The sequence below is a fragment of the Tachypleus tridentatus genome, chromosome 6, assembly GCF_004210375.1.
Source record: "Tachypleus tridentatus isolate NWPU-2018 chromosome 6, ASM421037v1, whole genome shotgun sequence".
Lineage (NCBI taxonomy): Eukaryota > Metazoa > Arthropoda > Merostomata > Xiphosura > Limulidae > Tachypleus > Tachypleus tridentatus.
Window position 1 is genome coordinate 168,896,949 of NC_134830.1, and position 25,653 is coordinate 168,922,601.

A 25,653-nucleotide genomic window follows, 5' to 3' on the forward strand; every position below is an offset into this window, starting at 1 on the left:
TGCTACCATTATCCATTAGTGAACTATAAGCTAGTTTGTGCTACCATTATCCATTAGTGAACTATAAGCTAGTTTGTGCTACCATTATCCATTAGTGAACTATAAGCTAGTTTGTGCTACCATTATCCATTAGTGAACTATAAGCTAGTTTGTGCTACCATTATCCATTAGTGAACTATAAGCTAGTTTGTGCTATCCCATTATCCATTAGTGAACTATAAGCTAGTTTGTGCTACCATTATCCATTAGTGAACTATAAGCTAGTTTGTGCTACCATTATCCATTAGTGAACTATAAGCTAGTTTGTGCTACCATTATCCATTAGTGAACTATGCTAGTTTGTGCCATTATCCATTAGTGAACTATAAGCTAGTTTGTGCTACCATTATCCATTAGTGAACTATAAGCTAGTTTGTGCTACCATTATCCATTAGTGAACTATAAGCTAGTTTGTGCTACCATTATCCATTAGTGAACTATAAGCTAGTTTGTGCTACCATTATCCATTAGTGAACTATGAACATTATCCATTAGTGAACTATAAGCTAGTTTGTGCTACCATTATCCATTAGTGAACTATAAGCTAGTTTGTGCTACCATTATCCATTAGTGAACTATAAGCTAGTTTGTGCTACCATTATCCATTAGTGAACTATAAGCTAGTTTGTGCTTCCATTATCCATTAGTGAACTATAAGCTAGTTTGTGCTACCATTATCCATTAGTGAACTATAAGCTAGTTTGTGCTACCATTATCCATTAGTGAACTATAAGCTAGTTTGTGCTACCATTATCCATTAGTGAACTATAAGCTAGTTTGTGCTACCATTATCCATTAGTGAACTATAAGCTAGTTTGTGCTACCATTATCCATTAGTGAACTATAAGCTAGTTTTTGTGCTAGTTATAAGCTGGTTTGTGTTTGTGCTTCCATTATCCATTAGTGAACTATAAGCTAGTTTGTGCTACCATTATCCATTAGTGAACTATAAGCTAGTTTGTGCTACCATTATCCATTAGTGAACTATAAGCTAGTTTGTGCTACCATTATCCATTAGTGAACTATAAGCTAGTTTGTGCTAACCATTATCCATTAGTGAACTATAAGCTAGTTTGTGCTACCATTATCCATTAGTGAACTATAAGCTAGTTTGTGCTACCATTATCCATTAGTGAACTATAAGCTAGTTTGTGCTACCATTATCCATTAGTGAACTATAAGCTAGTTTGTGCTACCATTATCCATTAGTGAACTATAAGCTAGTTTGTGCTACCATTATCCATTAGTGAACTATAAGCTAGTTTGTGCTTCCATTATCCATTAGTGAACTATAAGCTAGTTTGTGCTTCCATTATCCATTAGTGAACTATAAGCTAGTTTGTGCTTCCATTATCCATTAGTGAACTATAAGCTAGTTTGTGCTACCATTATCCATTAGTGAACTATAAGCTAGTTTGTGCTACCATTATCCATTAGTGAACTATAAGCTAGTTTGTGCTACCATTATCCATTAGTGAACTATAAGCTAGTTTGTGCTACCATTATCCATTAGTGAACTATAAGCTAGTTTGTGCTACCATTATCCATTAGTGAACTATAAGCTAGTTTGTGCTACCATTATCCATTAGTGAACTATAAGCTAGTTTGTGCTACCATTATCCATTAGTGAACTATAAGCTAGTTTGTGCTACCATTATCCATTAGTGAACTATAAGCTAGTTTGTGCTACCATTATCCATTAGTGAACTATAAGCTAGTTTGTGCTACCATTATCCATTAGTGAACTATAAGCTAGTTTGTGCTACCATTATCCATTAGTGAACTATAAGCTAGTTTGTGCTACCATTAGTGAACTATAAGCTAGTTTGTGCTACCATTATCCATTAGTGAACTATAAGCTAGTTTGTGCTACCATTATCCATTAGTGAACTATAAGCTAGTTTGTGCTACCATTATCCATTAGTGAACTATAAGCTAGTTTGTGCTACCATTATCCATTAGTGAACTATAAGCTAGTTTGTGCTACCATTATCCATTAGTGAACTATAAGCTAGTTTGTGCTACCATTATCCATTAGTGAACTATAAGCTAGTTTGTGCTAGTTTGTGCTACCATTATCCATTAGTGAACTATAAGCTAGTTTGTGCTACCATTATCCATTAGTGAACTATAAGCTAGTTTGTGCTACCATTATCCATTAGTGAACTATAAGCTAGTTTGTGCTACCATTATCCATTAGTGAACTATAAGCTAGTTTGTGCTACCATTATCCATTAGTGAACTATAAGCTAGTTTGTGCTACCATTATCCATTAGTGAACTATAAGCTAGTTTGTGCTTCCATTCCTTCTTTTTTAAGCATAAACAGAGCAATATTTAGCAACAGCGTTACTGTTTCTATTAAAATTAGTTATAGGTGAGTAATGAATGTAGTATGGGACAGTGAATAGCATGTGTCTGTGAAGATTCACATCTTATTTAGGACATTTTGGATCTTGTGCTGCTACTTAAAACATAATATAATATTACTTCTCTAAATTACTGATTTTGCAAACTAGTTACTGTTATTTCCCTTTCAACACACCAGTTGCAAGTGTCTGTGTACAAAGATCAATGAATACAGTCCAGAGAAAATGTTTCCAGTAACTTCATTGAGGGATATGCTTGAATGAAAATAATGAAAGCATCGTGCATACCTTCTGTGATAGTTTTTGAAATGCCCAGTGCCATATTTCGGCATTCTGGAACAAAGCTTACCATTCTCAATACGCCTCTAGTTAAATGTTCTTTCACATAAAACAAGTAGCTTTTAAGATCATTTTCAATACATTTTTTTTATAATTATATCGTATGTCTTCACTTTAGCAAATGAATATTAATTACCATTGTTTCTTTTATTCTGGTATCTTGCTCACTTCTGGAAAAACATATGACAATAAGCTTTTCATCTTTACCTTTTTATGTAGTTCCTACAGTGAACAAACTTTCAGAATAAAAGAAACTCTGGTGATTAAAATACTTAAAGTCACACTCAGTGGCAATACACATGCTTCTAAAAATGTAAGTGGACTTAGGTTATTGTGGGAACAAGTTCTGAGCTAAAGTAATATAGTATCAGTCTTTCCACCAAATTCTGTGATAAATGTTGGGTGAAACCATTAAGTTTCATCACCCAGGTACAATCTTACTTGAACTGAAGCTAGAATTTAATTCTTTAGGTTACCCGAGCCTCACAAAATGCCTGTCTTTCAACAACCTAATTTTGAAATCAATTTAGATAACATCTACATTTTGTAAATATTTTAGCATTTTAATTTAAACATTTTATACACCAGCATGTTTTTATATAGAATTATCTAGCTGCCTTCAAAGCAACAACTAGTACCAAACTGTTTTCCAATTTGTAAAGCATTTCTGTGGGAACAGGTATGGTGACAACTTCATGTTTTGAACAAAATGAGAGAATAATTAAAATGGCAGCTGAGTAAGTTTTGATGTAGCAAAAGATTGGTATGAAGAGGAAATTATATTTTCAAAGCATTGCTACCAAACATACTAGCATGCATGATGGCCTCACACTGTAGAAAAATTCAACAGCATGTTGTGGTTTAATATTAATGCACTTTCCTTTATGAGCCGATTTACCATGACAGAGAAATGTTACTGTTTTATTTTACCATTCTTGCTTTCTTTTTATAGGTGCACAGTTATTAAAACTTCTCAAGTATTAAAACAATTATTGATGTCTCTATGAGGACAAACAAGAAATAACCCAACAGACCCATCTGATAAACTAATACTCAAAGTACTGAAAGAAAAAGACGCTTGTAATCTTATCAATTCGACAACAAGCAATATAAAAATTTCATAATCATATTATGCATTATTTTAATAATTTCGTACAAGATGGCGCCACAAACAACATTAGAAACCTTTTATATATATATATATTACATGCTATTCTAACAGTTGCTCGTACTCCTCATAAAAAAACAAAAAATCATCCTTAAGTTGATAGAAAACCCTTAATACAAAGTTAATATACTTTATCATTTCACTTAACATTTCATTACGCTTATATTATGATTACCCAGTCATTCAACTGATAGGGTAATGTAACTTTTTAGAAATCTATATGTTACATACGCTTAAAAGTTCATGGCAACAAAGGTGTAGCTGCTTAGTCACTTTGTTTTATTATTCATAGAACTGATGAATGTCTACATAATTCACTAAAAACATCATATTTAATAACATAACATCTAATAACTACTCACAAGTGTGTTTCCAAGAGTGGACTTGGTGATCCAATACACGCCCCAGGAAGAAACAAACAAAACAATGTAACGCAAGCGGTGCTAAGAAAACTGTGTAGCGTTGGCGATATGTGAGCATACATCCAGAACACGACCACTATTACAATCACAATGTGCATGAACTTTCGACAAGTGCTTGACGTCACGTAAGGAAAAATTACTGTTTGTTTACATTTACTATTTCGCAAGACATCAAAGAGGTCAAATGAAAAATCTCTTCAATAAATCATATTGTGTAAAATTACCTAAACTGTTTACAAGTTATTACATATATGCAAGAACGGCTCGTTTGGGTTGAGAAAATATTTTACGTAGAAGAACGAACAACGTTTCGACTTTCTTCGGTCGGCGTCAGGTTCACATTTGTTCGCTCTTCTACGTAAAATATTTTCTCAACCCAAACTAGCCGTTCTTGCATATTTCTCTACAAGTGGGTTTTCTCGACATCACTGATTATTGTGTACAAGTTATTATTCTCTTTGTTAATCTGAAGATGACCTAAGAAAATCGAAACACTGTTCTATATTTTAATTAAAGTGCTAAAACCCACACCAGCCGTCTGGAGAATACATTTTTACTTCAAGTGGGTTTCTCGTCATGACGAATTAAAAAGTAAAATAAAATACGTTTTACCTGGAATTACAGAAGATATACAAATGGATAGAATACGACAAATCGCAAACCGTAGCTTAACTGTTATGCATATTCACTTGATTGAATGAACACGGCTAACAATTATTAGTGCCTTCACATTCCTGTCGTAACAATAAATACTATATATACATTTCTTGTGTACATATCGGTTATAATACTTTAATGCCTAATTTTATTTTATTTTCCGAGATACGGCTAACGAGAAAACTGCAACTCCTTTTGTGTTTCATCTCTTTGTAAAATATACACACACATCGAATGTGCCAACATTTTAAATTAGTTTAAAAATAAAAATTAATAATTATCACAAAATATAAATTAAAGCCCGTACGTGTAATCTCCCGAGTTTATAACTATCTAAATTATACAACACTTCAAAGCGCCTTTTAACAAAGAATTTTCTTATACAGTTCACTCCCCAGTTATTCGTTATAATACACTCCCATACACTTCTAACAATATGTTATCTCAAGTACGTATCGCTAGTAATTAGAATTGAGCTCCATTACTATAACTTCGAAAATTCATCCACGTATTTATTAGTTTTAACCTATAGGTTTGTCTTGTCCAAAATTTTCAAACAAAATCCATGATTCAAACAGGAAATGTAATAATTCCAGGATCCAGCGACAATGAGTAAAATTTCAAAGTATTTTTTTAACTTTGTTATACCACTTTCATTACAGTGATATAAACCAAATAATAATGTGATACCCTTTTAACATCACATCACACAACAGAATAATTCCCCAGTTTCACTCCTATTTGCTGTTTTTAATAGTTTTATACTGCAACTTATGTACCTTGCTTCAGATGCTCAAATTATACAAAGGAATGCCCTAATAATATTAGTCTTGATGTATTTAAGTTATCCTTTTTATCTGATGGACACATATTACCATTTAAAAGTCTGTTCCTCTCTGTGAATTAAGAGTGTTCAGCAAAAACAGAACACACTAAGGCATAATGGGATAAAATAGCAGACTTCAGTCAGTCTCACAGTTGACTGTGGTCTTCAAAAACGGCATCCAACTCTTCACTGATGTTTTATGATCACAAACGACAGAACAGGGCCAATATTATACTAAGGAGTATATTTCAAGTCTATGAAAATAGGAAAGGCGTAAATAGCCAATTCAATATTTCATACAGATATGATCAGTCTATGTGTCAACTAAGAAAGTGTTTCAATACGTCCAACCATTTCTAGCTATTTAAATTTTATAATAATAATAGTAAAAGCAGTTATAAGACAAAATAAACTTCAATATATTCCCCCATTTGGGTAAACTTCAAAACTTTATCATATGGTGTGAAAAATTTTACTTATAATTATATGTTTATTTATTTAACTTATTTCTATTAAAGGTGTAAAACATGTGTATTTACCTTCCCCCTTGGACAAAAGTTTACCTAATTAATGAAAAATTAAATTTGAAACCCAAAAAATAAGTAAAATCAGTGCATTTCTACTGTTGTTTAATAATCTATAACAAATAAATCATTTCACTCTATATTCCCCTTTTTTTATAAGATAGCACAGTCAAGACTGAGAGAAACTAATTATATCAACACCAGCATTGAACACTTTTGATAAGAATATTTTATCATGAATATCAGAAAATCCATCAGCTTATCATAATTTTATGAAACTATTAAAATAGAAACCACTTACACAGATCTCATTTCTTTTTAACATATTACATAACCAAATGTCAGTATCAGAGTTGGTACGTTTAAACAGTATTTCATCGAAATAAAATGAAATACATGGACATTTTTTACACTAATTTCACCCCTTAACAAGATCATTATAATAAGTCATTTTAGCATGCTTGACCATTAACTATAAATTGTATGAATTATGAACACCTTAAAGTAAAACTCAGTCATATTAAGGAAACAATTTCTTACAGTTCAAATGTACCTCTCATACTTACAGTACTACAATATTTTGTTTTACCATGTTCACATAAATTTCCTGACCTATGATACCTATATTTAAACTTCTTGTCAAGTTGTACTGAAAAGTTTTGTTGTTACATGGATTTGGCCTTATGGTACACGATAAGAAAATTCTGGCACTTTTACTAAACTTTTTTCAGAAGTAGATTCCTTTTCATTGCTGCTGTTATCACAAACAAGTGATGATGAAAGTCAAAATTGGAGCCTCACCTGTTACCATATATGTTACCATGTCTGTTCACGTTTTATCTGACAATGAAACATCTTGATAATAGCCCTGCACTACAAAAGGCTTTTACATCCAAAACACATCATTCTCCTCTACAGTTACCATAATCCATGTAATGTCCATTCACATAAAAATCCACACATGCTACATCTGGTGGCTTCACTGGTATGTCTTCATATGGAAGGGCATAAATCCCCGTTTTATTTTTCAGCTGTATGAGGTATACAATGGTTAAACTGTGTACATTTAACGTTTCTTAATCGAGGTCATTCTTCATTATGTCACATAGTGTTACATAGAGCACAAGGACAGCTCTTGCCACTAACCTCTGTGTTTGTGGATTCTAACTTATTTAAAGATGCTCCACTTTATCTACCATGGTTTGAGTGCAACTTGATGGAGGTCTCTTTCTGGATGATGCTAGTGTCTCAAATTGATCTATATTCCTTAGGTTTTGCAATACCAATAAGTACAAAGGTTATCCCCTTCTTGGAAATTCTAGACATGAATACATCCTTATAATTTATATTGATTCATATTCTTTTGGTTTTGCAATACCAGTGAGTACAAAGGAAATTCTAAATCTCAAATATGAATACATCTTTATAATGAGTGTAAGAACATTTTGTGTTTAAAAACAACAAAAACTGTCATACATCCTTCCCAAAAGTGATAATTTTTTATAGCATCATGTTATCTAAGAAATGTCAAAATGTAGGTAGATACATGACATTCCTATAATGTCTGTGATGACTTATACTGAGTTTTAGTTATTTTAATATAGTATAGTCATCTTGGTTGTAGAATCAAATCTAAGGAACCTAGGGCAAATGACCATAGAAAGAAAAACAAAACCAGAGACTTTAATGCCGTTAAAAAGGTGTGTTGTTGCAAATGCCATGCAATAAATTAACTTGCTATAAATTCATAATTCCATAAAAGTATTTCATGGTTAGAGTTATCCAATGTGCTAAAATGACTTTTTATAATCACATTATTTGCATAAGTAAAGGTCTATTTTGTATCAAACATCACCTTCTACAGGCAAAATATAATTGTATGCTATTTTGTTCCAGTTTCCACTATTAAACTGAAACTGACATAAAAAAAAAGTTCAATGAGGTTGTTTTTACTTTACTACTAAATCTGATTATGACTTTTGGTCACTATGTTTGTCAGTTCTCCTTTAAATGTTTGAAACACCAATTATGTATTATATTAAATGTAAAAGAAAAATATCAAAACTTGACTTTTAAAATCGAAAGTAAGCTAGCATGATGGTATGCTAAAAAATATCTTCACAACAGAAATAAAATGGTTGAAATGAAATAACACTAAGCTAATAGATGTAAATTGCTGGACTCATATTTAACAATTAGAAATGAGATTTAAATTCAAGCTATGTTACATTGCGTAATACAAATCCGTTACCACAACCAAGCTATTTTTTTTTTTTTTTTCTGTCCAAATAAACATCTTTCACAGTTCACATTATTGCAAATTGACAGAAAGAATAAAATTTAACACCTTGTAAATATAAAAGCAATCACACATCTTTTGTTTTTTTTTCCTTAGAATTTTCTAAAACTATAGAAGGACACCTGACCACTTGCACTATCCCATATACTGGAAATATTAGCATATTTCAAAAAGACTGACACATAATTTTAACATAACACTTAGGTTCATTTTCATCCCTGGAATAAAATTAAACATGTTAAGAAAATTATATAATGAACCCATCCCACCAGGAAACACTTACAGAATAAAGTGTAACAAGTGGCCAGGCTTTTAAAATAGGTTAAACATAACATAACGATATAATCAAGTGAAAGGAATACCAGAGCCCACACCCCTTCCAAGTCCATGAACATACAAACAAAAACAACTACAAGTTTTTTAACAGAAATGTTGCCATACTAAAACATGACATTAACATAATAAAATTCTGAGAAAACTTATTAAAAATATCAAACAATCCCCAAATTAACAAATACCAAGACATGTTAATTTATGCCTTTGATTGTTATTTCCCTAGACATTCCTGATCTTACGCAAATATTTCACATCATATACTGAACATTTTTTATTCAATTTTTTCTGTTCAGCTATAAATAAATGATCACAACTTGACATGTACTTGCGTAAGTAACCACAATCATTTAAATCCAATTTCAGATTGCAAAATGTTGACTTAAGTTGCAAAACCTTTTTTACTGTTAAAACTTGTGTACTTAAAAATTATCAAACAAGTAATCAAAATGTTGTGCTCATTTTAAAAAAGGATCTCCTTTACTGTGAAAACTGTAACTTAAGTTCAATAATAAAGATATTTAGTTTCGATAAGACTACAAGTGGTAGCAAAAATAATTAGAAATATGGATTTCATGTGATATATTTGTATATTAAAAAGAATTATAATTTCAAAAATATTGAAAATGTTTCTATGAAGCTTTACCAACTAAGATACAAGTTTGATGTTAACAAAACTAATAAGGCTGAAGAGAAACCAAAGAATATTTTAGACTTGTAATTGTGGAATAAGTACCTGTTTAAAATTTAAGTGAAATCCTTGGTGGTACCTGAGTGGGATGTTTTGAAACAAATAGCAAAATAAAGAGGACTATAGTATAATTTTAAAAAAAACTTTTATTATTGTTAGACTTAGAACTCCTACAAACGCTAATAGCCCGAGTCATTTTCCAAAAGAATATCTTAATGAAGTATTAAAACATTAGTATACACCACCAATATGGTGTTTCAACAAAACGTGCTAAATCTAGATTAAATAAACAAATGATTACAATAAATTGCATTTTTCCAGGTTTGCGATGAAACTTAAGAATTTTAAATTCCAAAAAGGGTTTTCAAGAATTACATCCTAGAAATATAGGGAATCTATTAATTTGGGCATCTTACTGACATAATTTGTGGTATCTGTTTTCGGTGAGAAAACTCAGTTAATATTTGTAATAAAAAATTAAAGGATGAGAAACAACATTATAAAAAAAAAATAGCTTCAGTTTTCCAAACATCCTAATGAGGGTTTAAAATCCTGAATTTTCTTAAGCTTAAAATCGTCATCATAAACTGAAGCATAGAAGGTAAAAAAGCAGCAAAAAGTTCAAAATTCAACACATTTACTGTGTTCAACATATAGCACAATAATATCTATAGTACGAAAAATTCAAGCACATTGGACCTAAAACAACATTACTGACATCACAATGATTTAATAACTTACTCCATGGCCTCCTGAAGGCTGAGCTGGGTATGGAGTAGTAGAACTGTACAAGTTAGCAGGAGGCTGTTGACCTGGTGGGTAACCACTTCCATAGCTTAAGGTTTGTGGGAGATGGCCTCCTGTTGAAGAAGGATAACTTGCTCCAGAAGGTGGAAGATAGCTTCCTCCTGTTGGAGGAGGATAAACTGCTACAGAAGAAGGTAGATAACTTCCTTGTGTTGGAGGAGCAGGAAAAGCTTCTCCAGATGGAGGGGGAGAAAATGTTCCTGCTGTAGAAGAAGGATAACTTGCTCCAGAGGGTGGAAGAAAACTGCTTCCTGTTGAAGGAGAAAAACCTTGGCCACTTAGTGGGGGATAAGCTACTCCTGATGAAGAAGGATAACCTGCTCCAGAAGAAGGAGGGGGGTAGCTGCTTCCTGTTGAAGGAGGATAATTTGCTCCAGAAGAAGGTGAAGGGTAACTACTTCCTATTGAAGAAGGATAACCTAATCCAGAATGTGGAGGATAGCTTCCTCCTGTAGAAGGAATGGTGTAACCTCCCTGCAATGTGGGTTGAAGATAACCTGGTGCTGATGAAGATAGGGGATAACCTCCTCCTGTTGACTGAGGTGGATACCCACCTCCTGGTGATGGAGAATAAGTTCCCCCTACATGTGGGGGATAGCCCCCTGCTGAAGAAGGATATCCTTGTTGTAGAGGGTTGGTTACATTGAAACCAATGGGAGGCTGTTGGATCCCTTGACTACCTGGATAATTTGGATAAGTAGGTACCTATAAAATAATGGATAATTTCAGCAACTGCATTAAATACACAAATATAAAATACATTTATCAATAAACTTGAAGTTTTACACTTCATGTTAAGTTTTGATTAATACCATCCTCTTAAAAGCTTCAAAAGAAAAAAAATATAGCATGGCAAATCACAATATTTGTTCAATGTTTATTTAGTTGCAATACATAACAAACTAAGCAATTTTTGTAAAAGGTAATTTATGGATCCTTACAATATGCGACGTTGATTAATAATACTGTTCTATTATTTCATTTTAATTTCTAAACACCACAATTAAATGTGGACCATGCAAAAGATGCTTTTCAGATAGGACAGCTTGAGCTCATGTCTTAAACAAACTTATGGATGTCATATCACAGACTATTTTGCACAATTTACAGGCAGCATAAGCAATCAGCACTCAGTTGTGTAAACAGTCACCATCAACAACAACGTTCCAAATTATTTTCTTCTGCAGGGAGTAATCACTCCCAGAATTCTGTCAGCAGAAGTAATGTTATTTTTTTTTATTTTTTACAAAGTGCAGCAGTAATATATTGTGATAAAAACAGTGATTTTACCAATTATGATATATTATTTCAAAAGGTGAAATTTGGCATACAATAAATTTAGCAAATTAAATCACCACATATAGTTATGATAAATAGAAATAATGGCATTAAAACTACTACTTGTGTGTGCATTTATACATATATGTGTGTGTGTTTTTACATAAAGTTGGAACATTTACAGGTGTACCAACAGAAACTTATGGTGGTTAGATAGCACTATTTTTGCAGCTCTACTGTGTGAACTGTGCAGGTCTTGTGCAAAACTGCAGAAAGCTAGCAACAAAAAACATGCACCAATTAATTACCATACTACCATTAAAGTGACAGGAGCTATATTCATTTTCCCACAGCAGTAAAATAACTTATCAATATTTTTTAAGGTTGTAAGTGGGCAATTTTTAGTCAGGAATTATGCCCGTATGCCTCTTATCTGGAGCACTGAACAAACATATTGTGTGAATAGTGCTGGTATATAGTAATAGAAAACCTAATAACCTCTGCAAATATTGTTCTCTGCACTTAACAGTTGACAATCAGCATACACTTTGTCAACAGTGAACAAAAGAGAATTTCTGTGACCATACATAGGCCCATAGGAATAAGTCTAACAGTTTCCAAAACTTTCTTTGTTTTAAAATATCACACACAAATCAGAATAGTAGTTTTCATGTTCATTGATCGAAATTACTGTGAAGCAAATAAGGTATTCTGAGGCTGGATGTTTGACAAAAACAAAAAGATTCCAACAGTTAAAATTGAGGTGGAGAATACAGTGTTGATCAAAGTATAAAAGTGATATTTATTACAATACCAAGTCAGAAATAGGTAAGTGAATGAGACAATGGATGGTGCTTCAAAAAATGAAGATACAAATGATGAAGAAATTATTCTCTAAACTATGAAGATGTTGAGAAGAAAATCTACAGAGATCTTAAAGATAAATAAGATGGAAAAAGATGATTCTCTAGGCTTAGTAAGCGTGAGACACTATATGCATAGAAACAATATATTTTTCAGAGCAGAGACGTAACCCACACAATCAGTTCTCTAGAAATGTTTAGAGGTTAAACTTTGCTTAACTTAATTACACTGATGTTGCTCTAAAATGAAAAAGAGACATCTGCCAACATCATCTGTCACCTTTAAAAAATATCAAAACTATTTACATGGGAGGCTTGTGTTGACCATGTTTAACTAGCAAGAAACTATGGTCAGTACAACACGAGGCAGATTTCCTGTAAACAAGTCTTCAAACTCTCTTCAGGTGTGAGCATATGAAAAACTTTTGAACATTCTGGTAAACTAAAAGTTTACCTTTCTTGGCTGAAAGACAAATTAAAGTTGGTAACTCCAGATGCTATACTCAATTTATTTTGTAAGAATGAAACTGTTGAGTAGTACTTTCTAGAGAAAAAAAAACAAGTGCTGAAGATTTTTAATTGTAAGTACTAAATGAAAAGATATGCACTTATTGTTTCCCTAGTGAGTGACCACAGTTATTAGCTCTACAACTTCTAATAACAAAAACCATACACTGAGCCTTTGGCATAATGGCTAAAATAACCTATAGAATGACCTATTTGTAAACTCCAGTCACATTCTAAACTTTTAAGCAACAAATTACTTAGTATGTACACATATTCAAATGTTATTTTGCTTATAAAATGCTTTTACTATTTTTGGAGATAAAATATTACTTTCCAGTAACACGTCAAGATGATTTTTTTATAGTTAATACTTAACACAGCCAATATGCAAGTTAGCATACCCATTACAGATGGTGTAACATTTAATAAGTAATGAAACTAAGCTACTGAACAGAGTATTATCTGTATAGCTAATTGCATAGTCATACATTCTGATGTGTTTTTTACCCGATTGGTTCAAGTCATGTTTACTTTGTCAAAGAGGATTTATCACAGTAACGTCTATAAGCCTTTCTAGCAATCAGTATACACTTAAAATACTTCATAATCCAGAAACAATTTATAGGTGCTGTTTGTTTTAAGAGTAGGAGATCAGTTTCTAGACTTGAGACTCATTTTGTAAGTGGAAAGGCACTTTCTGCATCTGAGGACAAAGTAGCAGTAATATTATAAGTATAAATTATCTGTAGAATATCATGATGTAGTAACTGCAGCTGACAATCATACAGATAGAACTGATTTTATGTATGTGTCTCTACAGTCAAATCGCAACCGGTTAAATTAAGCATTAGGCAGAAGTTAATTGCACTGTGTACCTTAAACACAGGAATTTAACTGTTGTTAAAGCCCAATTTTTATAACTCAACATAATAACAATCTTTCTCGTGAAAGGTTTTTATTATAGATACTTATATGAAAAATATATCTGTACAGACTCCATTCAACAAGTTGAAGAACCACATATTTCAACCCGAATATCATACATCTCATTTGAACAGCTACACAGAGATTGATAGGAATACACTGATTAGCTACAGAAGTGAGGAACACTGTATTTCAGTCCTAGGTTATTCTAAGGGTTGTAGTTTCATGTCTAAACATCCAGGCTTCTATCACTGAGATATTAGTTGAGAGCTATGTGGACATGCTTAACTTTCCAAATGGTTAAGCCTTTTACTGGGTTTTTCAAATAGTATTCTGCTAACTATTTTGGATTTAAAGGATTCCCTTTCCATACAAAGATCAATCTACTTGACTTGTCAACTTTGGTCAGGATTACCTACAAGTAGCAAGTGTAGTAATCAGCATTGTATAGACTAATTGTCAGAAAATACTTTATTGGTAGTATACATAGTAATGTAAATATATGGGTATGTCAGGCTAAGGGTTATTCTACAGCAGGTGACTGTAACTTGTTGGTGATAACTTTGACAATAAATGGCATGCAATCCACTTGTTTTCAAAATCATAGATATATTTGAAACAAGTTAAACAAATGTACAAAAATCTTTACAGAAATCATGGTTATTTTCTTCTTATAAAAGTCCACTTAGACCAGTACAATTGTTTTAGAATTCAGTGGACAAGCTGAACTATTTTTATCTTTTTCTTCTCATTGCAATAGTATCTGTGTATAATTCACTTATGCTGTTGCCGAGTTATCTCAGTTGTATTCTGAACCTCGAATAACCATTTGCTTTTTGTACTTCCAGTAAACGTCTGCCTATTGTCAAAGTTCACAGATGGATTTCTTGTTTACAATGCCATTTGGCAAGACAAATTATTCTCCTTATCTCTGTCAAACTGTTACTTTCATTCTAATATATCAACCATCAGGCCATTCACTCCTTCTATGGTTTACTTTATATTTTCTAACTTTTCTCTGAATGAACTTCTCTCTCACAACTTTTCTTTTACTTTGTTTCCACTCATCTTGTCATGGCTATTTATACATCTACAACTTAGGTCTTTTACAAATTTTAACAGCATCAACATCAATGGATTGCAAACATAATGTTCAATAGTCTCAACATCAACAAATTATGAGCACAAAATAAACTAATTAACAACAACATTTACACTAGTCTTTAATATCCAACACTAATCAATTAATCATACTTCTGATTATATCTACCATCACACAAACAATCAATAATCAGCATGAGGGTTAGTGGTTTGGTTTGTTTTGAATTAGGGCAAACCTACAAAAGTGCTATCTGCACAAGCCACCCATAATTTAGCAGTGTAAGACTAGAGGGAAGGCAGATAGTCATCATCACCACCTGCCAACTCTTGGGCTACTCTTTTACCAACGAAAAGTGGGATTGACCATAACATTATAATGCCCCAACTGCTGAAATTCGAGCGTGTTTGGTGTAACAGGGATTCAAACCTGCAACCCTCGGATTACAAGTCTAGTGCCCTAGCCACCTGGCCATGCCAAGCCTTAGGGTTAGTGACTGTTCCAACTATTCAAGTAATTAAAATTCTGCCATCAAGCCTGTTAGACCCATCTTTGTTTTATCTGGCAAAGCTAAAAAGTCTATCTTACACTGTTGCAAATTTTGAATAAACTAGAGGGAAGGCAATTGGCTGGCATCAATTATTCAAACATATCCAATTAATGAAACTTTGTTTAGGAAATTGAAAAGTATTTCATAAGTTGATGAATTATCATTGGGATCTTTGAATAAAGTGAGCTGGTTATAAAGTCACTTCACTGTAAATGCTAGTCTAAGAAACTACAATATACTTAGAGAGTACTCTACTGTAAAAGTCATTGAGAAATTATCCCATAGCAAAATGTAATCTCAAAAAGCTTGCAAATACACAGTATCATACTGTACTAACTGTACATGATGATGTTTTTGGGTAAGTATGTAAACAGTGCCAGAGTTTTCAGAGAAGTGAGCTAACCACCACTAAAGTGCTTTGTTATACAAAACCAAGATTGCTAAATTTCAAGCCTATTATTTTGGGGGAGAAATTCATTTAGTGAGATAGTGTAACAACAAACTGCACCTCTTGTCAATACCGTCGATATGACAGGTGTTATTCATTTGATTCCAAAGTTCAGATAACACTTAGATTCTCAGTTTTTGAGACTGAGCTGTACGAGTGGTCAAGATTTGATTCTGAAGCACTAGTTTCTGCCAAATTTGATTATGGTATAGAAAATTTAAGTAAACTCTCTTTCATGTACCAAACAAATGGATCAATATTTAACAGTATGTGGACCATAATTTCATCAGATATATGTCAGATAATCTGAACTTTGTTTAGTGCAGTCTCGCACTTGATAACTTATCGTTTGTTACATCCTTAAAGATAGCCCAAAGAGCAATCGAACAATAAAATTAAACAAAAACAACAGTTGTAAAGAGATATCAGACTTAAAGCTCTTAAGATAAATAGCTGCCTTTAACAAACTCCAGTCATTCTAAAGAGAAAAAAAATGTGTCATTAATTTTATCTAGTATTTTTCAACTTTTACTTACATGCAGTTAATGTTATGTTTGAGAAAATAAGAGAAGGTTGTGGAAAACTTTTGATATTCATTTAGGAGAGCCTAGAGATTATATAAATGAAATATGAAAAGTGTAAGGTGAAAAAGTATTTTTATTTTAAACAAACAAATTACCTTTTACTTAGACTGACTCAGCTAAAGGCTTTATAAATTGACAGACATTATTTATTAAAAATACATCATTAAGAGCGTACTTTTTGTACTCTTAACTAAAAGATTGCCAAATTTCATGAAGATTAATTTAGTTCATTAACAGTTATAGCATGTATAGTTTCATGTTTACAAGGTTATTTAAACTGGCTGAGACTCTTAGCCACATGGTTAATGAATCAGATCAATACTTAGCCTCTCAACAAACTGAAAGTTACCCCTGTGGACCATCTCAGAGTGTTGACTGCTCTGAATGAAAGGTGATTTTTAATGGAAGTTTAGAAGTACTTTTTTTCATTTGATAATTATTAAATTTCATCTGTATAACATCTAAAACCTTGAAAATCAATATCAAATATTCTTTATCACTTTAACTTTTGTTCTGAAATTTTCTCCGCTAAAAACATTCAGTCATTTTGACTGAACTGATAACCACCATAACTAAATGCAAAATAAAATAAATAGTATTGTTCTATCCTTTTTTCAGTATTGATCACAAAATTCCAAAGTACTTCTCCTGAGAGTTTCTACTTCTAAGCTTTTCACATCTATTTCCTATAGTTATTTAACTATTAGTGGCTAAAGTAGAAACCTGCTAAACACAAAGAAATGAACGACTGCTTCTGCCACTTAACTATTTACATAAAACAATATGATACCGTCAACAGCAAACAAGCATGTGCAGCCACAATAAACTCAGATTCCCACAGAGGTTATCTTAATCTTGGATTTGAGATCACAGTGGTGAAGGATATATAAGCTTGTTAGTAGCTGCAAGGAGAATTGATGAAAGTTAATAAAAATTCAAGAATATTTTTCTGCTATGGGTTTGTACAAAGTCAGAGGTGATCCAATAAATTTGGTACATCTTTGGGTATTAGTTATTCTTTTGTCAGTGATTATAAGAACTTTGCAGTGTAGGTATACAACGTAAGTGCTTACGAATAATCATATAAATTGTTACTATTTTACTCATAAACACTTAATTTTTAGCTATTTGTTTTTAAAGCACTGAACAATAAATAAAAAATATATATATATATATATATATATATATAGTGAAACAATGATTTCTAGTATTACACTGTAACAAAACAGACTTTCGTATATGCTTTGTACTCACTAAGCCTAACGTGAGTCTTGTGGAGGAAGGAAAATTACTTTTTGTCCATTTCATATGTGCTTACTTCTTAGTTATTTTTCTTAATGCAATGAACAATAAATAAAATAATATACATATAGTAAAACAGTGATTTCTAGTATTACACTGTAACTAAATTGACTTTCATATATTCCTTGTATTCACTAAGCCTAGCTGATAGTCTTGTGGAAGGAGGAAAATTAATTTTTGTACATTTCAAATACACATTCTAGAACACCAAAAATTTAGTAATTTGCTATACTGATACACATAAAAGTACCACAATTTACTTGGCTATATATAGATTGTACAAAATCTCATTTCTGTTCCAAACAACAACTTTATCAAAATATTTCAACATAATGTAGAAACAAATGTAGAGGACAGCATTTTGAACACTTTCAGTCTTTCGTCTTCAAGGCCTGAAGACTTTTGAAACTTTGTTCTCTACACTTGTGTCTTTACAAAAGGCAGTTGCCATCCACTCAATTAAGTTTTGTCATGAATACTCTGCCTAAACAGTCTGTCAAAGAATATTTCAACTTTTTCAATAACAAATCCATTTTTCCACTTCAAGCAAATTAAAAACATATATTTAACAGAAGTAAGCATAAGTAGATTAGTGATTTTAACAGAAAGTAGTAGTGGCAGGGGCTACCATGGTAGGCTTGTTAAATAATTCAGCAAATCAAAAAAGTGGAAGATTCTCATTTTGTATTACAGCTTGTCAATGAATGAATGAATGAATGAGAGTTTCTAATTTGTCACCCACTACATATGTTGTATGTTAGACAAAATACAATATAAACTAACCAATATGACAATAGAACATACAATATGACATAATAAATGTTATTTAGCATTTTTAACTTTTTCTTTATAATTAAAAAAATAAAACATAATATTAAAATTTGAAATATAAACAACATTTTGATACCAATTTTATTGGCATTCATTCACAATAAAGTTTTAACTACATTTTGAAAATATTTTGTTTTTTTGTTTTTTGAATTTTGTGTGAAGCTACTTGAGGGCTATCTGCATTAGCCATCCCTAATTTAGCAGTGCAAGACTAAAGGGAAGGCAGCTAGTCATCACAACCCACCACCAACTCTTAGACTACTCTTTTACCAATGAATAGTGGGAATGACCATCACATTATAATGCCCCTATGGCCGAATAGGCGAGCATGTTTGGTGTGATGGGATTCAAAGCCACGACCCTCAGGTTACGAGTCGAGTGCCTTAACCTTGAAAATAACTCTTAAAACATTGTGACATGCAACATTTGACCTGTCCATATGTTGCAAGTTAAATTGCTACAATATTTTAACTGTTGTTTATAAATCCAGAAATTGTATTGAAAGTACTCACAAAATGTCAGCTTCCCAAAGATAAAACAAATAATGCTCAGTGCTATTTTCACTGGAAAAATTTTTCATGACTTATGCAAATGATTAACTACTCAAAATTAGATTTTCTGATTATTTCTTTTGCCTGATTATTTCAGTTATCTTGTAAATATAAATGATTGCAAAACTGTCATTATGACTTCTCATTATTACTTTTAATTATTTCAAGTTTTTCATGAAATTAGTTAACATCAAAATTAGGGTTCCTGATTAAAAAAGAAATATTTCTTAAAATCTCTCATTAATATTTTTGATTCAATTTTTTTAAGCTTTGGTTTGAGAGACACTTGATGATTAGGAGAGATGTGATATAACTTTGAGGTTCTTAACTTGTTGCCATTAAATATGTTTAACCTTTCATCCAAGAGAGGGGTCATTATTTTTTCTTCATCTTCTTTAATTATGGGAAAGCTATTAAGGCATCTAATTTTGAGCTACCAACAGAAGCCTGTAGTCCACTTATAACGACCTTACGCCTCAAAGAATGAACAGGTTTTGTGGCACTAGGTACCAATCCATGATCCATATGTAATTCATAAGGCAACCACCACAACTACCAGACAATGCCAACAAGGGTGTATATTGTTTTCTTCTTAAATGCCATAAACATAACCAGTGTTATATTACTGAAGGCATACACACAATAAAGCAGTTGGCTTGGAAAATACAAGCCCTACTTCCACCCATAAAATTAAAATTTGTTCAAAAGTATGTACTAGGAAAATTCATAATTAGATAGCAGAATAGTTACTTCCCAGGTACACTACTTTAAAAGAATAAACAAAACACTTACTTTGTTCTTCACTAAGTGATTATTATAATATATCCAAAAGCACAGTTTTGTTTCAGTCTTTTAAATTTGAATATTATTTGTTTGCTGTAGAAATCCAGTCCATACATGTAAAGAGTAGGTGTAAAGTGGCTAAGGTGTGTGCAAGCAAATTTGTTGTTCATAGCAGTAAAATAATTTTTCTAACCATGTTATCAGCTGAGCTAGTAAACCAGGTAAATTTCAGTAGTTTTTAGGGTATTATATCTTTGTGACTAATGTATTTTTTGTATAATAAATGCATATTTGAAAGGTGTATGAACATTTGTTTGACCAATGTACTAAAAAAAAAAAAAAAAACTATTTAGCTATGCTTCTGAATGCACATATCTCACACCATGCAGCATATCAGTGTATGAGAATATGCTCATGTATTTCCACAGTGACAGATTTTCCACAAATTAATAAATTGCTTAAATGCTAATACTTGAAATAAACAACCTTTTAAGACCAAAATGTTGTTTCTGTTTAATTAGAGACTCGATATTTCCCTTAACAGCTTCTTCGGAAGCGTTTACTTAAACAAACCGAAACTGGTTGTACTGAGCTTTAGATGCTTTAAATAATAACTTCAGTTTGAATCTATAATATGCATTTATACTACATGGTTTTGACCTATTAAGTAATAAAGTTTGTTGTTTGAAGAAAAGTACTGGCAGATATGTAGCACCTTGTCAAGTGCTTTCTGAAAATTCACATCCAGCAGATCCACACTTACCCTAAATTTTGTAAGTAGTGACCTTTTGTAAGAATATCAAGGATTTGTAAGACAAGATTTTCCCTTGGAGAAATCATGTTGACTATCCAGTATAATTCCAAACTATGCTAAATGACTACAAAACATCTTTAATCAGATTTTCCAAACTTTTTCCCAAAACTGATGTAAGATTAATGGGGCTACAATTACTGGGACAATTTTTATCCCCTCCCTTGAAAAAAACAGTTACATCAGTTAACTTTTAATCCTCTGGTACTTGCCCAGTATTCACAGGTGGACAAAATACAGTCATAAGAGGATCACATATCCAATCTTGAACCTCATTTAAAACCCTTGGGAAAATATCTGGCCCAGAATCCTTCATATTCTTTAAAGTTCTATATTTTCTTTTTAACTGGCTCAGGATTAACTCAGTCATCTTGTTTGCTCTCATTTCAATCTATCAACTGTTTAAGATGTAGAATATTACCTTAATCTTTGTTTTAAAAAAATAACAGCAAAGTAAAAGTAACATTTAATAACCCACCCATCTGATTATATTTTTATATTTTCACTGGATCTTAAAAAAGGATGCATACATTACTATGTCACAACTTAGAATAACATATCTTTTACTAGATTTGCTGTCACTTAACAAATTTGCTCACTCATGTCCATGTGTGTTTTTTGGCCATCTTGTGATAGATACAATATAACAAGAGATGTATCAGTAAGAGTTAAGTCCATAAACCACATGTGATGTTATTAAAGACAACTTTCTGTCCTTAAATCTAAAAAAAGAAAATTGCAATTATTTTTTCACTAACATTGCATGACCATCCAAGTAGTGTAGCCCCATTAATGCTGGATTTTTGGCACTTGCAACGTCATCTACATATTCCCATATGTTTCAAACAAAATTAGGATGTCTACCTGCATACAGTTGTAATTGTGATGCTGGTTATTTTCATTACATTATAGATAAGTTGTTTTACACTCAGCTTCCTCTACAAATTACCATATGGTGTGTTAAATGTAATTCCACTTTAGCAGCAAATTTCAATAGCTGTTTGAAACACAAAATTAGTTTGTCCAGTTCCATTATTCCACCAGAATAAATTAATTCAGTTGCTAGTTGTAAACATTTCATCTAAAGGGATTGGAACATAGAGTTCCAAGAGTTTGTGGTGTGGACTAGCTGCCTTTCCTCTGGTCTTTTAATATCAAATTATGGAGCTAGCACAAATGGCATTGAAGAAGCTTTGCATAAAACTAAAGCAAACCAAATATTAAGGCCTGAATTAAACAGAACTACTTCATCAATTGAACTTGTTAAAAAATATATGGTATTGGTTTAGTAAAACACAACTCTTAGTCAAGAACTCTTATATAATATTAATAACTTAACATTTTACATGTGAAATATGTTATATATCCATGTAACTACATTATACTTAATATTGTAAAATAATAATGTATCGAGAGAAATTTATAGATGATTAAAAAATGGGCTCATATTGCATTATACAATAGCTTTTAAAACTAAGAATCTCAGGTGATAACACAAATATTTTCTTTTAAAAAACGTTTGTATAATATTTTTCAAAAGACTTTCATTTTGTGGAATGAAAGTGAACCCCCCCCTCCTAAAAAAATCCTAGTTACATGCATGACTTAAGAGTTATACTTCATTAATAAATAAGTTACAACAACTTCATATTATTAGTCTCTGCTTTGTCAAAGTTAATGCTTTCCTTACCTGAAAATGTATTTCAGATACATACCTCTCCACAGAATAAATAGCTAATACCTTGTTCCACTTCTAAAAAAATTTCAGAACATCCATATATAAAAAAAAACCTTTACCCAAAAATTTCACTCCCACACAAAGCAATTTGTACTATGCCAGTCTATGTTAGTGACAGACTATGGATTTTCATAAAAAAAAGGCAACACATCCTCCATACTCATGAGCACCTTATATATTCCAAAAGCTCTTCTTAACAGAACAAAACAACACACCAAAAGTAAAGAGGAAGGATGTGTGGTTCTGCGGAGGTAAATATCTATATACAAAATACTTACCTAGATGAAGAAAATGTTAATTTCAGAAATGTTACCTTTACACTAATCACAATGACTCAGTTTTCTGAAAATATTGAAGAAATGTATGCTGTTACTTATCAATATTTAAGTATAAATACTCCACAGTAAAGTTAAAATGTGTTTTGTGAACTTAAGAACTACAAAATTATGGAGCTGGCATTTGGAGACTGAACAGAGAAACATATCAACATATCCATAACAATATTTGATAGGTTCTGTATTATTTTGACCAATAAATTTCTTCTGTTAATGAATTCACAGCTTCCAGAAGACCAGTATATATATAAGGCCAACAACCAGATGCTGTTGTCACAAGCACAAAAGTCATGCTTAAGACAGGAAAGCAGAAATCCAGAGTGAGTGCCTCCCTGTAATTTGATATGAAAAATGACAGTGGAGTTGTTGAAATAAGGTGAAACACAATGCCCAAACAGCTATAACAAAGGATGTTAGCAGGCAATGAGCTACTCACATCTGAAGACTCTGACAGCATGGAAAGGCACTGTCCTAGTTTCACTGTTTCAAAGGGGTAGTGTGTCCAGCACTTCTCTTTTCCTACCCAACCCTGTTTCTTTGTGTTTGACAATCTTCCACATTCTACAACTTAGTATTTAAAAAATCCTATGACATGCAGTTTAAAATCTAGAATATACACCCTCTAAAATCTTGCTTAGCAAACTTACCTGCCTATTATATTAAATACGAATGGAATAAACAGAGGAAATCTAATATTTGTATCACAGGCTACACTCACAAATGGTTGTAAAAGACCAACTCCACAAACATCTCCATATAAAGAGAGTGTATTTTCTCTCATTCCAGTACCTTCACAATCTTACATAGTATGCAAGTTGCTGCTCTGGAATCATCAATTCTCAATTCTACATGTAGCATGACATAAGGCAGAAGTTGTCATAAAATGTCACATTCCACAATGGGCTAAAATGGAAGAACTATCTGTTGTCACCAAATACTTTTTGTACCTTAAATCACTGAGAAATATTGAAGATTTAGAACAGAATTTATTTGAAGGAAGTTGTCCAGTAATTTGTTCCAGAGAAATTTCAAAGTAAATTTATGAGTATTGTAATTGCTAGTTTAAATAGCAACTTTTCGTTTCAATCACAAGCAAAGAAGTTAGTTGAAACACCTTGTGTTAACCTCTCTGTTACAATAACTGTTATCCATTATGTGCAATGTATATATATTATTTTAATGAAAATTGTGACAAAGTGTTTTAGTCATAACATAGCCCAAGCCTTTGCAACTTTGAATCAGGAATTCAATAATGTGATATGGAGAATGGCTGGATAAGTTTAGAGAGCACTAGTATGACTTTCAAAAATTTGTTGGATTTCTATTTGTTTAATTGATAGAATGATATGTTCCTAAAATTAAGAAATAAATCTACTATTGTTAGTCCTAAGACACTTTGTAAGAACCTAGACATGTAAACATTATACTTATGAGTCAACAATGACCATTTACAGTACCCATGGATTACTTCAAGCTTTACTTCACTGATATTCACTTTCAATTATGGATTAACATATGAAGACACCATAAATAACTTGGGTATAATCATAAAATTCATTAATAAAGTACAACACAAAGGAAGTTTTGAGCAGACAAGGAAATGGTCAGAGGTATAAAATAAATTAACAAAGAGACAACTTTAACAGTTCCAGAAGAAGAGGACATTTGACTGACAAAGTGAACTAATATTACATCAGATGGGGCATCAAGCTTTGCATGAAAGACCAATGGTACAGGTGCTCTCTTACAAGAAGCCTTAGGACCTGTCATCATCATGCATTGCCATGACCTCCATTTTGCATTGGGCTGTAGGAATGCCTTTTAGTGTGTGCCAAAAGTGGACAAGATTCCACAGGGGTTAAATGACTTGTACAAGTACTTGGATTTAAGTGCAAGAATTTCATTTATCTTTGAAAAACCAATAACTGAATTATTGTAAAACTTGTTTCAAGATACCTCTACTCTTAAATTAAATGAAGAAATAAATCTGAGTTGTCAAACGAGGCCTTCAGATTACATACTTTTATAAGTCAGTAGTAATGTAGATATATAACCATAAAATTAAAAATAAAAGACAAAATAATGAATAACAGAGGACATTTATCTTTCACATTTCATTTGCCTATTTCAGGTTCTGCAGCAGATACTTATCTAACCTGGTAACATCACCCAAGATGATAGTGTGAGAGTCCTTTTAAATCTTAATATAAAAGTATAGAATTGCCTAATCCTGAGGTATAATAAAAGCCAAAATCCTTGAGCTTCTGTGTACAAACCTGCCCTTTCAAATACACTCCACTCTGCACCCTTTTCAATCAAGCTAGGGGATTTGAAACGTCACTTCACAGGTGAACAAACACCAAAAATGGTGAAAGCATCCCAGTCCTTCATGTTCAATGGACACCAACACACTGATGCTTGAAAGCACCCACAACACGAGCTTTGAGAGGGCTTGTTAAGAATCCCAGGGATCAAATTATTACAGTCTCGCGTTCCCAAGGACTTTAACATTGCTTGAGGAATTTCATCTTTTCAGGTGGCTTTCTCAATCTGGAATGCATGGTCCATCTATTCTT

The 25,653-nt window shown here is 32.2% G+C and overlaps 1 protein-coding gene across 2 annotated transcripts in view; it reads right to left on the minus strand.

Moving 5' to 3' along the window:
- The window catches only part of LOC143254412 (annexin A5-like), a 74,920-nt gene that overhangs the window by 32,611 nt on the left and 16,656 nt on the right, over positions 1-25,653 (minus strand). For both annotated transcript variants that reach the window (XM_076509533.1, XM_076509534.1), the window contains exon 3: positions 10,408-11,178. In XM_076509533.1, the coding sequence (XP_076365648.1) occupies positions 10,408-11,178 (771 nt within the window). The remainder of the gene's footprint in view (positions 1-10,407; positions 11,179-25,653) is intronic.